The 15,013-nt window shown below is 34.3% G+C and overlaps 2 protein-coding genes across 2 annotated transcripts in view; both read right to left on the bottom strand.

Moving 5' to 3' along the window:
- Positions 1–506: 506 nt before the first annotated feature.
- LOC146166510 (uncharacterized) lies at positions 507–2,303 on the bottom strand. Its single transcript, XM_083387016.1, has 3 exons — positions 2,161–2,303; positions 1,609–1,782; positions 507–1,524 (listed from the first exon to the last, which is right to left on the bottom strand). Exons 1-3 carry the CDS (start codon positions 2,301–2,303, stop codon positions 507–509), a joined length of 1,335 nt encoding a protein of 444 aa, XP_083243142.1.
- A 7,942-nt stretch (positions 2,304–10,245) lies between these two features.
- LOC146166507 (uncharacterized) overlaps positions 10,246–15,013 on the bottom strand; it is a 38,149-nt gene continuing 33,381 nt past the window's right edge. The window contains exons 3-4 of the mRNA XM_083386905.1: positions 11,365–11,859; positions 10,246–11,280 (exon numbers count right to left, since the gene is read on the bottom strand). Of these exons, the coding sequence (XP_083243031.1) occupies positions 10,614–11,280; positions 11,365–11,859 (1,162 nt within the window). The 3' untranslated portion in view covers positions 10,246–10,613. The remainder of the gene's footprint in view (positions 11,281–11,364; positions 11,860–15,013) is intronic.

Below are 15,013 nucleotides of genomic sequence, written 5' to 3'. Positions count from 1 at the left end.
CATCATTGCCATTGCTATTTGCACTTTATTATGGTTTTTATCTGCTAAGCAGATGTATATTGTGAAAATCGCCCAGCAAACAAAGTTCATTGAAATGTAGTTTTGAATGGCACACAAATCCAACTTAGAACGCAAAAAATATGCGTGTAAACAATAAGAACTTACCCTAAAGCTACTAACAGCAGAAACAAAAGCTAAACTAAAAACATTTTTTCACAAAAAATCGATTTTACACCAAACCGCAAAACAAGAATTTTGTTCTGGTAAAAAACACTGGAGCCAACGTTACGTTATTTCACTAATATGCAGCCAAAAGCAAATTGACCCAATTTATTTAAATTGACTAAGTAAGATGCAATAAACTGCCGTTGGTTCATTTTGCTAATAAAGGCAAAGATTCAAAGATGCCAAAATATAAGAAGAAAGTAAAAAAGAACCATACGAAATCAGTTTAAATAAAAAATGATTTATCTAGCGTTTTAATTTCAAATTTCCCATGAATCAAGTCAGTTCAAAACAGCTGTAAGTTGGTCAGGGTTGGTTTGAACAGGGCGCTCACAATAATCTCCATGAATCTTTTCATGTCTTTCAAGATGATATTTTCGCGCAAAACCTTTGTTACAACATTTGCATTTGTAGGGCTTTTCTCCAGTGTGTGTGTTTTCATGTTTTTTGAGAGTTGAGATTTGACTGTAGCTTTTTTCACAAACCGTACACACGTAGGGCTTTTCCACAGTGTGTGTGTTTTCATGTTTTTTGAGAGTTGACATTTGACTGTAGCTTTTTTCACAAACCTTACACACGTAGGGCTTTTCCCCAGTGTGTGTGTTTTCATGTTTTTTGAGAGTTGACATTTGACTGTAGCTTTTTTCACAAACCTTACACACGTAGGGCTTTTCTCCGGTGTGAATTCTTTCATGGATAGTAAGAGGCCACAGCCGGGCAAAACGCTTTCCACAAAGTTTGCATTTGAAAGGTTTGACTCCCGTGTGAGTCTTTGCATGTTTTCTTAAATGATCTACAAGTGAAAAACACTTACCGCAAATACTGCATTTGTGCGGTTTTTCTGTAGTATGAGTACTTTTGTGATTTGCAAGATTTCCTGAAGTAAGAAAGCCTTTTCCACATTCTTTACACTTGTATGGTTTTTCACCTGTGTGTATTCGTTCATGAGTTTTAAGATTTCCAGCTTGGCCGAAATTTTTTCCACAATACTTACATCTGAAAGGTTTTTCTCCAGTGTGAGTTCTTTCATGAGTTGTAAGATCTCCTTGCCGACCAAAACATTTTCCACAATGTTTGCATTTATAAGGTGTTTCTCCAGTGTGCTGACCTTCGTGTTTTTTAAGAGCTCCTCCATATGTAAAACTTTCTTCACAATATTTACATTTGAAAGGTCTTTCTCCGGTATGAGTTATTTCATGTGATTTAAGGTTTCGTTTGTGTGGAAACGATTTTCCACAATGATTGCAAGAGTATGATTTTTCTCCGGTGTGAATTCTTTCGTGTTGACTAAGATTACCACTAACGGCAAAACATTTTTCACAATACTTGCACGTAAATGGTTTTTCACCAGTGTGAATTCGTTCATGCCTTTGAAGATCAAACTTTGAGCTAAACCGCTTCGCACAATATTTGCATTCGTAAGGCTTTTCACCAGTATGGGTTCGCATATGATTGATAAGATTAGCTTTGCTGGCAAAACATTTTCCACATTCGTTACACTGGAATGTTTTTTCTCCAGTGTGAGTTCTTTCATGAATTCTACGACCCCCTGCTTGGCTGAAACATTTAAAGCAATATTTGCAGCTGAAAGGTTTTTCGCCAGTGTGAGTTCTTTCATGAGTTGTAAGCTCTCCTTGCCTGGCAAAACACTTTTCACAATAGTTGCATTTGTAAGGTGTTTCTTCAGTGTGAACTACATTATGACTTTTTAGATCACCAGTTGTTCCACAACATTTCCCGCATACCTTGCATTCGTGTTTCTTCAAATGTTTTGAAGATAGATGCCAATTTAACTTGCCGCGACTTTCGAAAGAATTCTCACAAATGTGACAACGAAACTTGTCCTTGTCTTTAAAACTAACTTCCGTTTGGATTCTTCCAAATGTATTTTCTTTCCTCCCTCTAATAACAATCTTCTGATCGAAGTCACTTTGCCCTTCACATTTAGAGTCTTCATTTACACTTTGAAGTTCTTTTGACCCATCATTTGTAGTCGTGGCAACAGAATCACCAGAAAATCCATCATCGCTCTGTTGTTTTAGCTCTGCTGTGTCAAGATAGATTTGAGAGTTTGACATATTTTTACTCCTAAAAAGAAAAAAACAGATAACATTATTTAGCAGAACTGTTTAAACATATTTAGCAGGCAGGGATTCCGATAAAATCAGATCGGGCAGTTACGGCTTAAATTTTTTTAGTTTTGTTCACCCCTAGCTTCTATCTCCAGATTTCATTCACTCTATAATATAATAAAACTGTCTCGTCCAAATATAACACCACAAAATTTAAGAAAACGATTAAAAAAGAACACCAAAACGGTCTAAGCACGTTTAAAATCTAAACACTTCAACACCTAATTTAAACACCTTTGTGTTTAATTTGAATTTTGATGTTTAAATTCTAAACACCTGAACGATTTTATGCTAAACACCTGATATTTTGACGTGTTTAACATAGAATATTGGGAGATTTTAAGCACAATTAACGATTTTAAACACGTTGACGATTAAACACTTGATATTTTAACACGTTGATTGTTAGACATGTTTAGTTCGATACATTCTTGCAAAGTTATAGCTTAAGCCATTTATGTTGATGTGATGGGATGTTGTTGAGAGAGCTATTGTTATTTTAAAGCACTGAGCGGTTGTTTTATGTACGATTGCGTCTATCGATTTCGTCAAATATTTAACAAGTTAGCATACATGGTCGTAACAGATCACAATAAACAAAATTACTTATATCATGGTTTCCTAACTTAACATCTGTTCGGCCTATTTGACATTATGTTAAAATAACAAATATACGGGTTAGTGTGCTTAACGCGCCATTAAATCCAATATATGATTTCATTAATGTAGCTTGCCTATAGCTTTGTACCAAAGTACAAAGCGAAGCTGTGCGGTCTTGTGCCGCCATGACCTACTTAAATTGCGCCAGCAATAAAAAAACGCGCGATGAAAACAATCTACGGCACGGATTTTTTCTAGAGAAAAGCTGTATCGCCATGAAGCTTGTATATTTTTCAAGAATAAATGGTTTGACATATGACGAACAGTAAGTATTCTTTATTAAGTGTTCGATTTACGATATATTTCAACTAATTATAGTAATTATTTTTTGTTTCAAAACAATTTTCTGTGTACATATAAAGTTTATTCAATAAATAAAGTCATAAGGTATTTGAAATTGATTCGGTCCGATGAACATGAACACTGGCCTGTGGATATTGAAACGCCAAACAGAAAAAAAAGCTTAGAACTTTTACAAGTTATACTTTACAGTTAAAGCCGGTTTTGCGTACTATAAAGTGTATAGTGGTGACATATATACTTTAATTTGCTTTTTGATAAATGTGTAGTAATAATGTTTTATTAGCTGTGCAAGACTGTCAGGTTTAGAATCTAAAATGTATGTTACAAAAGCCGGCGCTCTTTCACTTATGTACGTGAAAATTAATAAAAAAAACTTTCTTCAAATGCCGCAAACTCCAACGCATATTGTTTGGGTTAGGGTGCGGGTTAGCGTTTGGTTGAGGGTGGGTCAAGTTATTATTAATAATAAACATAATATTACTTGACCCACCCTCACCCAAACGCTAACCCCCACCCTAACCCGAACAATATGCGTTGTGGTATGCGGTATTATTTTGTTATGTTTTTGCATAACTTTTCACGTACATAAGTGAAAGAGCGCCCAAAAGCCTTGTCTTGGAAATCGAAGTGACTGAATTTGGATTTTTGTTTCATAATTTTAGGTATTTCATTCATAAATCCAAAAGCAATGAAAGTTGTAAAAGACTATTTCATGATGATTTGTTGCTTTACACTTTATAAAAGGATTAAATTAATTGAATCATTCAAGGTTTGTATGTTTTTTTATCCAAAATAGAAATTTAATTTTTCTGTTAAACAATCAAGTATGCTTTTAACAATTTAATAACATTAAATATACTAAGATTACACTGCTTTGTTTCAGGGCAATCAATGACAGCCAACCGATTGCTCTTTTCGACTTAAAATTACTTGCTTCATGGACGATTAAGGTTAAAAATGTAAGTAAATTTTACTTACATATTTTACGTTAATATAGCTTATTCACATTTGGCTTTTATTTCGTATGAAGCGGCCAGCGAGGAAAACTATTGCTTTTCAAAATTGACCAATATATAAGTTTTTGCTTAGAACCTTTCATCATAGAATATGTAAAAAAATATGGTAAATATTATTCCAACATTTTCACCAAAATTGATGTTTTTTCAATCTCTATAAAATTTCTGAGGTACTTTAATATGTGTTTTAGCTTTAATTTATCATTTCCATTGTTTATATCTGACATTAAAGCTTTAAATGTGAAATTTAATCTGTAGTACTTTGGAATGCTACTAAATTTACATAATTTTTTTATTGATTTACAGGAATTTTAACTGCAAAGTGTAAGATGGGAAAACAAAAGTCTGTGACAAAGTTCAAGTGGAAATCAACAAAAGAGTATAGATCACAAGGTAAAAAACTCAATTTATGGTAAATACATTTAATTTATATGTGCTGTGTCTAATGTTTGGTCTGCATATCCCAGTAATGGGCAACTTTTTTGGGTTAGATTGTGTATCACTTGTTTAAGCACAAATTTCAATAATCTGGAACACATATTACCCTTTTGTATGAAATTATTTAATGATTTAATTTGTTTTCAAAGTAGGGTGAACCTTTTTTTTAATTTTTGTGGGTTATGAAGATATCAATTACAATAAAAATGAACTTGTTTCACAATCATTGCACTATCATTCAGTTAAAGTGTAACACGAATAATACATTTCCTAATGCTATGCTTAAAGAATGCATTGCCACAAACTTAGTACAAGTCATAATAATATGTTTTTGTGGTGGTTAATGACAGACTAAAACATATTTTTATGACATGACTTGTAGTGGTTCTAGTCGGTAACTTGAAAATTTTACTATGCAAGTAAAAAAAAGTTGTTCAGTGACAGTGTATAATTTAATTATTGCAGTATATTATATTGATCTAAATTTTATTTTTTAGGCAGCCATGCTCAACTCGTCTTACAGAAAAGCTCTTCAAGGCCTTTATTGGGCAAACCTTTGTAGGGCACAGCAGCATTTCTGCATTTGTATATTTGTGGAAGAACAACACTTGTTGAACAAATTGTTTAGTTATATTTTCATTTATATTCAAGCCTGTTAACATACACAGGATTTAAGTTATCCACCCTGTTGCTCTGTGTTTATATGTTTTTAAACCACCTTCTTAAGGTCCCACCTTGAAAATTTGCCAAGCATAGCAATTAAAAATATTATAAAAAGGGTTTTAATTTATTTTACCTTGGCTAAACTTCAATTAAAAGGATACGTGAAGCCTAAAATTACTTAAAAAATTGCTCGCGGCCCACTAAAAATGTCCAACAGGCGCACATTTGGGTAACAGCAACAGTCTGCCGAGCACTGATGGAATACTTTATTTATAATTACTAAATTTAGTGTAAATAGTAAAGTCCCTTTAGAAAACACATCATAAATACACTTTTTTATAAAATTCTGTCCAAAATCCAACTTCAACAAACCCTATATAGTTATGTATATAATTGGGAACACATGACCTAAAAAGCAACAATACCTGAAGCAGAAAAATCTATAAAATCATAGTACAATGAAGACCAACGACATAATAAAGACAAATCGACGCAGTAATATCCTATACAGTATGAGATCGAAATCACCTGAATAAGCCCTAAACTCATCGGAATCCGTCCGAAATTATGTGTTAGCCCTATTTTGGTGCGATTCCGAACTGTGTTTAATTCCGACGTTGATGTTTTTTATCTCAGTCTTCTAGCTGGAGAACAACAAAAACTAATACGCAGTAATATTCACGACATAATATTATCTAAACTTGTTAGAATAGTTCATAAACTATTTGGAATAAAACCTAAAAGACGCAATTCAGCCTGAAATTTTACGTTTGGCATCAGGCGTTTTGTTATATAAACCATGTAGGCTGATCAGTTAAAACGACAATTGTTTGCCATATTTGGGGTTGAGTAGGGTAATGGTAGAGGCTAGAAACCAGGTTGGGGTTATAATTATTAGGGGAATTAGTGCTAAATTGAGGTTAGGGTGGGGTGGGGTTAGGTAACGTTGTACAGGTCTTATTCTGGTCATTTAGGTCTTTTTCCGACTGGTTTTGTTCTCATTCCGAGTTAGACGATCTTTGTTAAATAGACTTTATTAATAAATGGCATGTCAGACTTAATTCTTGTTCGAATAAAAAAGGGGTGTCACGAAAGCTAGTTTAAAGCATCGTTTTCAAGCGTGCAGCTAAGAAAATTTTGTTCACATTTCAAGTCGCACCAACGATTAACAAACTAGATAACAACTAGAAAGACTATCTACCTGCGATTACTTTGTGCCTTAAATAAAAAAAATAATAATATTCTTTCCAAATTTATACTGGTTTTGTATATTTGAACCAATGAACTGTCGGACTTTACTAAACTGAAACCAAACAAACTGTCTCGAAAATTAAAATTGCATATTGTCAGCCAGCGGTATTCATTTTACAATTAAAAAATCTTGCATAGTTATCCGCTTTCAATACATCGCCTACAACTCACAGCGCAGCATAAAAAGTTTAGCAAACGGATAATTTGATCGCGTTTTACAGTTCCAGCATTAGAATATATAGCGCAAAAGCGGCTGCGTTGGGGATTAGCGTCACCAGCTCGACAGGAAAACGGAAATCAGCCTATAATCGCACACACAGTCGCGCATACACTAGACAGCTTGCGCCATTACAGTTTGTAGACTTCTTTGTCACAAAATAAGCTAAAATCAAGCGTTAGGCTGACACATTGCCATTAAATAACTTACAGGGTCTGTATAACAATTCAAAATCTTACAATAATATTATAATTTTAACTTAAAGTAGAGAAATGTAATTAATAAAGGAAAGCTAAACTTTTGTAAACTAGCAACCTTGGCTGTATGAAGAACTACGTTAATTATTATTAACTTTACTAAAAACTCCACATAGCGTTAGTTAATTCTTTGGCTGTTGTTGACAAAATGAATACTTGCATACATTACAACTGATACAAAACAGTCCCAATAACCAAAAAGTTATTGACATGCTTTGCGAATGCAAAATCCTAGACCTGCTACTTAACCAAGCGTACTTCAAATTTGCCTTTTTCTTGCTGCATTGGATACAGTTGGTTTCTTGCGCCTTGCAAACCAGCTGGGAGGTTCGACTAATTTTGATATTATGTTTTACAAAGAAACAACTAAATCAATCAAAATAAGTAAAATTCTTATCACTTGGTGCGTCGCAAGTCAAGCAAACTTTTTCCAAAGGCGACCAAGGAATAAAGTTTGGTAATAATTGGCTTAATGTATTAGGCCACAACTAAATTCGTTACCGGGCCACTAGTATCTGCAGACAAACTACCAGTTGTTATTGGTTGGAAGCCTTTAAAAAAAAAGACAAACAAGCAGTCTGAACAAGCTAATGTCGAGCGCCACATTGTTATATAGAACTCTACTCACTTATGCAAAGCAATTTTATGCCCCAACCGACAAAATACTTTTTTAATCAACATGTGCGTTAAACACCTTATGTGATTTTGCAATGTTTATAACGGTTTGTGTAGAGCAGTGGTCTCCAACCTTTTTAACGGGCGACCCCAATTTAAATAAAATGAAATCATAATTTTCATTGCGACCCCATTGTTTTCAGATAGGAACAAAAATATTCTAAATAATGGAAAGTAACACGAGTGAATAAATGCGTTAACTTTACACATTTCCAAAGACCTATGGCTACATATGTGCACCAAAATGATTTCGTTTAGGTAGTTTTATGTAAATTAAGTATTTGAATTTGGCACACCAACTAATACAAAAAAATCAATTTGTTTGAACAGTAAATTGCATTTAGTGTGATGGTTGCGCCAGCTTAGTAGTGTTCACCAGTTTTTGAAAAAGCGGCCCCACTTTGCATAAGCATAACCGACATAACCGTCAAGCTCTACTTCCAAGCGATTTACGGTGTTTCGTTTTTAATATGCTCATTGCGCTGAAGTTCGTTAAACAAATCCCATGTAGTTGAAAACGGAAAGAGTATATAAGAGTATAGTAAAATCACAAAATTGGACTGAGTCGTGTAGGTTAACTGAATTACATCGAAATTCAAATGTAAATATTTATTTTCTAAAATCCTTGTAACCTACCAGTTTAACAGCTAAAACACCTATTTTATTTAGAAGAAACAAAATTTTATCTGTGCTATGTACTCAGTCACGTTTATTGTTTTGACGTCATTACATATATCGTACTAAAACAGCAAGAATTTGGTGAGTTATGGCGACCCCAGAAAAATTTTAAGCGACCCCACAGGTTGGAGACCACTGGTGTGGAGTACAGTTATATACGTCTGCTGTAACAAAGGGAAGCATTCAGTTCGAAATTTCATCGTATAATATCTCCAGAAAGAAACAATACATCCATCAAAAGTTTACACATTACTTACAGCAATCGAACTATTCTTAATTATTTAAAACATTAATATTCAGTTCGATTCGGTCTTACTACACAGAAGGCAGTTATGCTAATCGTCAAATTAAGCTATTTTGATATGAGTTTTGCCCAACTAGTAACTGCAACATTACGACTAGTTGGACCTCAACTAAATATATCAGCTCGCTAAATTTAATTCGTGGTATTCCAAGTTACTGTTTGTTTTTAAACTTGATTATAAAGTTGTTCATTCAATTGTACTTTAGCGTGGACTGCTGTTTTTACGGTTGCTAGTCTAGTGTAGGTCTGTTCCTGCTGTGTTTTATAATTCTTCTCGTTTCCGCTTCTGTCATTTGTAATTGAGGGCCGGTAAACCTATGCTCGTTCAGTTCCCTCTATTCTGCGACCTTCTGTGATGGGAAGTACCTACACAAGCTAACTGTACAATGACTAACCGGCAATATGCATCCACGTCTCCTTGCACTAGCTTCGCGTCAACGATGGTACTATTTCAACTTTACAAATGCTACTTACTTGAAGTTAGTGTATTGTAGAATTACTTTACACAAACTCGCAAAACACAAATCATAACTCTAGACTAAGCCGAAAGCCCTAGACTGCCAGTTATTTAAGCAAAGTTTCAAAGCCGCCTTTTTCACGCTGTATGTTGCACCGCCTGTTGCGTCAGTCTGCATTGGTCTCTTCGGAATTAATAACCAGCTTAGACAGATCTCTACAAACGCTAAATAGTTTACTTTGCTCTCCAATTGTAAGATTTTGTATAAACCAGGGGTCAACAAGCTTTTTTGACAAACGTCCAGATATCTGTAAGGCCTGTCCATCTCGGGAAAGACAACAATTCAAGATTTACGCGGGTCGTATTTAAATTGTTTGGTCTAAGTTAATTAAACTGATTGCTTTAAACGAAGGAAATATACGACAATGCAATAAAAACTGTAGCGAGCTTAACTAATTTGTCGTACAGTTTAAAATGTTCATTGAAATTTAGTTCTGAATTGCATTTAACAGAACATCAACTGTGCTTGATCTTCCCTGAGGAAATATGCCGCGGGCCGGATCAATTAAACCAGTGGGCCGGATCTGGCCGCGAGCCATAATATAGTTTGCTGACCGCTAGTTTAAACGATAAGTTTTGGTTAATTTTATTTGACTGCAAAAAGGGATATGGGAGTAAAATCTTGACAGACATGCGTGGGTAACAATGCAATGCTGTTCAACCCAACTTAAAACGTAAAATAGGGTGGTCCTAGCCTTAATATACAAGTCAGGGGTAAAATCCTTTTCTTGAGAAGTTAATAAACTATTAATAAAGATATAAATTGTACGTAATTACTCAATTTAACTAATTAACAGATGACATTACTAAGAAACGTTTGGCGGTTATTACATCGACGATATATTTCAGTCAAACAAACGATATCAATAAATTGATATAATACAGCGACAAATGAATAACAAATCCAGCTTAAACGTGTAAAATTAAAACAAAAAAAAAACAAAGCGTGTGAACACAATAAACAATTTCATTCAAATTGTCAATAAAGCGTTTGTTAATTTTGCTGATAAAAGCATACTTTCTATTTCTAACATTACCGTATGGGTTGAATTATTTTCAAAGATGCCAAAATATTACAAGAAAGTAAAAATGAACTTTAAGAAATGCAGTTTAAATCAAAATTGATTTATCTAGCGTTTTAATTTCACATTTTCCATAAATCAAGTCACTTCAAAACAGCTGTAAGTTGGTCAGGGTTGGTTTGAGCAGGGCTCTCAAAATAATCTCCATGAGTCTTTTCATGTCTTTTAAGGTGAATTTTTCACGCAAAACATTTGTTACAACATTTGCATTTGTAGGGCTATTTTTCTGGTGTGTGTGTTTTCATGTTTTTTGAGAGTTGACATTTGACTGTAGCTTTTTTCACAAACATTACACACGTAGGGTTTTTCCCCAGTGTGAATTCTTTCATGACATTTAAGATGCCCCAGCTGGACAAAACACTTTCCACATTCTTTACATTTGTAAGGTTTTTCTCCGGTGTGAATCCTTTCATGGATGTTAAGAGCTCGCGAAGTGGTGAAACAGTTTCCACAAAGTTTGCATTTAAAAGGTTTGATTCCCGTGTGAGTCTTTGCATGTTTTCTTAAATGATATACAAGTGTGAAACACTTACCGCAAATACTGCATTTGTGCGGTTTTTCTGTAGTATGAGTACTTTTGTGACTTGCAAGATTTCCTGAAGTAAAAAAGCATTTTCCACATTCTTTACACTTGTATGGTTTTTCACCTGTGTGTATTCGTTCATGAGTTTTAAGACTTCCAACTTGGCTGAAATATTTTCCACAATACTTACATCTGAAAGGTTTTTCTCCAGTGTGAGTTCTTTCATGAGTTGTAAGATCTCCTTGCATGCCAAAACATTTTCCACAATGTTTGCATTTATAAGGTGTTTCTCCAGTGTGATGAACTTCGTGTTTTTTAAGAGCTCCTCCATATGTAAAACTTTCTTCACAATATTTGCATTTGAAAGGTCTTTCTCCGGTATGAGTTATTTCATGTGATTTAAGGTATCCTTTGCTGGCAAACGATTTTCCACAATGATTGCATATGTATGGTTTTTCTCCGGTGTGAATTCTTTCGTGTTGACTAAGATTACCACTCGCGGCAAAACATTTTTCACAATACTTGCACGCAAATGGTTTTTCACCAGTGTGAATTCGTTCATGCTTATTAAGATCACTCTTTGAGGTAAACCGTTTCGCACAATATTTGCATTCGTGAGGCTTTTCACCAGTATGGGTTCGCATATGATTGATAAGATTATCTTTCCTGGCAAAACATTTTCCACATTCGTTACACTCAAATGGTTTTTTTCCAGTGTGAGTTCTTTCATGATTTCTACGACCCCCTGCTTGGCTGAAACATTTAAAACAATATTTGCAGCTGTAAGGTTTTTCGCCAGTGTGAGTTCTTTCATGAACTGTAAGCTCTCCTTGCCTGGCAAAACACTTTTCACAATAGTTGCATTTGTAAGGTTTTTCTCCAGTGTGAACTGCAATATGACTTTTTAGATCACCAGTTGTTCCACAACATTTCCCGCATACCTTGCATTCGTGTTTCTTCAACTGTTTTGAAGATAGATGCCAATTTAACTTGCCAGGACTTTGGAAAGACTTTTCACAAATGTGACAACGAAACTTGTCCTTGTCTTTAAAACTAACTTCCGCTTCATTTCCTGCTGATTTATCATATTTCCTCCCTCTAATAACAATCTTCTGATCCAAGTCACTTTGCCCTTCACATTTATGGTCTTCGTTTACAGTTTGATGTTCTTTTGACCCATCACTTGTAATCGTGGCAACAGAATCATCAGAAAATCCATTATCGCTCTGTTTTTTTAGATCTACGGTTTCAAGATAGATTTGAGAGTTTGACATATTTTTACTCCTAAAAAGTATAAAACCGAAAATATTAATATTTAGCAGAACTGTTTAAACATCTTTAGCTGGCAGAGATGTCCGATATATCAGATCGGAGCCGATACCCTAGAGTAGTATCGGTACTGGTCCGATAGTAGGTTGGCATTGATACTACGCAGCACTACCTTGAAAGGTAAGGGTATGAAAAAAATGGAAGTAATTAAACTTTCTCAAGCAGTGGTTTTCAAACTTTTGTGGCTCGCGGCACACTAGAAAAATCTTAACTATTTCGCGGCTCACTTTTAACAGAACAACAATAGAGTCATTTTACAATCGCCCTTAACACGTGACAAACTATATTTAAGTCTAAAATGCTTGTTGTGTATATGGCACTTTATGCTTATCTCACATCTTTACATGATGGCCATTGTTGGATGAATAAACATCTTTATACCGAAAATAATGGTTTAACTAGCGGCCAAGAGGAACTTCTCAGTTTGGTTGAAAACCAGTGGTTTCAGTCTCTCTGGTGAAATATATAGAAAATATAAACTACACATACCTTTTTCTCATTTTTAAAAATTTTGTTTGTCGCTACAGATTAAACAAGCAAATGCTCAAATGTTACACTTTTAAACAATAAATTTATTTCAATCAGGTTAAATCTATGAATTTATAAAATTAAAATATATGTCATATATATTCCAAATATGAGTAGGGCTTGGTTACAGTCGTTTAAACACGATTTTCACAACAATTACAACAAGACGTAGTAAGAATATACAAGGCGCGTACAGAAGTAAATCCATTTTAAACATTTCGAAAAAAACGTAAAATAATGACTGGAGGTTGTGGTTAGACAATTATCAAAGCCCATACAGTAATAGGTAACATTTTTAAAGTTTTTAATACCCTTTTTCTTTCATCAAAGTTTTAGAATAACTATTCATTTTCAACATACAACAATCTACAACCACTATGCTAGAAAATATACAATAATAATAAAATATTCTTGTTGACATTATCCTAGATTCCTAACCAACTGCTACGAAAACGTAGGTCCTGACATTGTACATAATTGGTAGCTCGCTTAATTAGTCGATCTAGGTTGGACCGCCACACCCTAAGGCAGGGATTTTTAAACTGGGGTCCATGTACCCCTTGGGGGTCTGTGAACTAGTTTTAGGGGGCCCATCAAGGTCTAATTGAAATATCATTGTTTATTTAAGAAGTAATTAATTTATTAAAGAAATTAATTTAAGTAAAAATAAAATGGTTTTGCATTGAATGTATTTAGACTACATTTCACTTTCACAATTTTGGACCAAAATCAGCAAATTTATGAAGTCTATTTGTACTGTGACGTCAATTTATGACGTTATTTTTTAAATTTTTTTGCCTACAGTGGTCCACGCGAGATGAAAGAAAATTTTAGGAGTTCGCGGTAAAAAAAGTTTGAGAACCCCTGCCCTAAGGTATGTTTTGTCAAATCTTGCACAACAGAAGTACAGCAATGGACAAACACGCGGTAAAACTTATGCAATGTGAACAATCATATATAAAATAGCAATCATTTAAAAACAGACCTGCATCGCCTATATCTGGCTTTATTAATATAGGCCTTCAAACAGGAATATACAAGAAAGCCCTTTAAAGCAATCTAGAGTAGAATAATCTAGAATACCTCAGTATTAAGACCAACGACATAAAAACATAATACGCAGTAATATCCAGCACAAAATAAGTTCTAAACTATACGAAATACGACCTATATAGGACGCAAACATCCTGAAACTGTAGCATCGGCCGATTTGGCTAGGGTTAAAATTTTGGGGTAGTTAGTGATAAATTATGAAAAGGCTGTGTTAGCCCTTATTCGGGCAATTTAGGTCTTTTTCCGACGGGTTTTGGTCTTATATCTTTCGATTTAGACGATCTATACCAAAGAGACGGTATTTTTGTGCGTTGTCGTATGGACAGTGGCGCTTCTAAATTAATAAATACCGGAATCTTGTAAAAATGAGATAAAAATAAAAAATTTTGGATTTCCAAGTATTTAACAATATTTAAGTGCCACATATATTTTTCTAATCAGATTTGAAAGTTAAAATTCACTCTAAAATTGCTTCAAAAAACTGAAAATATACTCACCAAACTTCACTGTCATATCACTTTCAAACGCTACCATTTATGCGGTGAAAGATCTACTATTACGTCACATTTCCTATTCAACTCTGTACAGTTGTCACAATAAAGCTGGATAGTGCGTCAGTCAGGTGTTAGTGTAATTGGTCATCTCATAATGTATAAATTAATTGTCGAGTTGTAGGCTTTGATTGTTCTAGCCTAGTATTGAAATAAATTTCTATAGCTTAAAAAGCTAAATTACACTTGTCTTTTGCTTCAAAAATGAGAAAAATCACAGACGAAAGAAAAGTTTTTCAAGATAAGGGGGAGGAGTTATATTTTGTCACCGCGGTCAGAGGCCTTATTTGGCAGAAAGATCGCTGTTATGAAGAAGTATAACAAGGGTTTGCACTTCGAAACAATGCACCGCGATAAATAACATGCTTACCAGGGCAAAGTAAAAAAATAAAAAGTTAAACCAGCATTTTGCAAACAAAGAATTTTCTTTGCCAATATTAGGCAGTCCACATCTGCAAGCAACTCTAAGATTTGTTTCTGCTGACAATTTGAAGCCCAATATAGAGATTCTTGTCCTTGAAAAACGCTGCCAGTAAAGTAGCCAGAACAAATAACTGTAGCCCAAAATCAGCCTACATGTGTTTATATTATATTGTGTTCTTATTTATTGT

This window comes from Ascidiella aspersa, chromosome 1 (genome assembly GCF_963924565.1).
Source record: "Ascidiella aspersa chromosome 1, kaAscAspe10.2, whole genome shotgun sequence".
Classification (NCBI taxonomy): domain Eukaryota; kingdom Metazoa; phylum Chordata; class Ascidiacea; order Phlebobranchia; family Ascidiidae; genus Ascidiella; species Ascidiella aspersa.
Note: the sequence above shows the minus strand (reverse complement) of the source record. Positions and strands in the feature narration are given on the sequence as shown.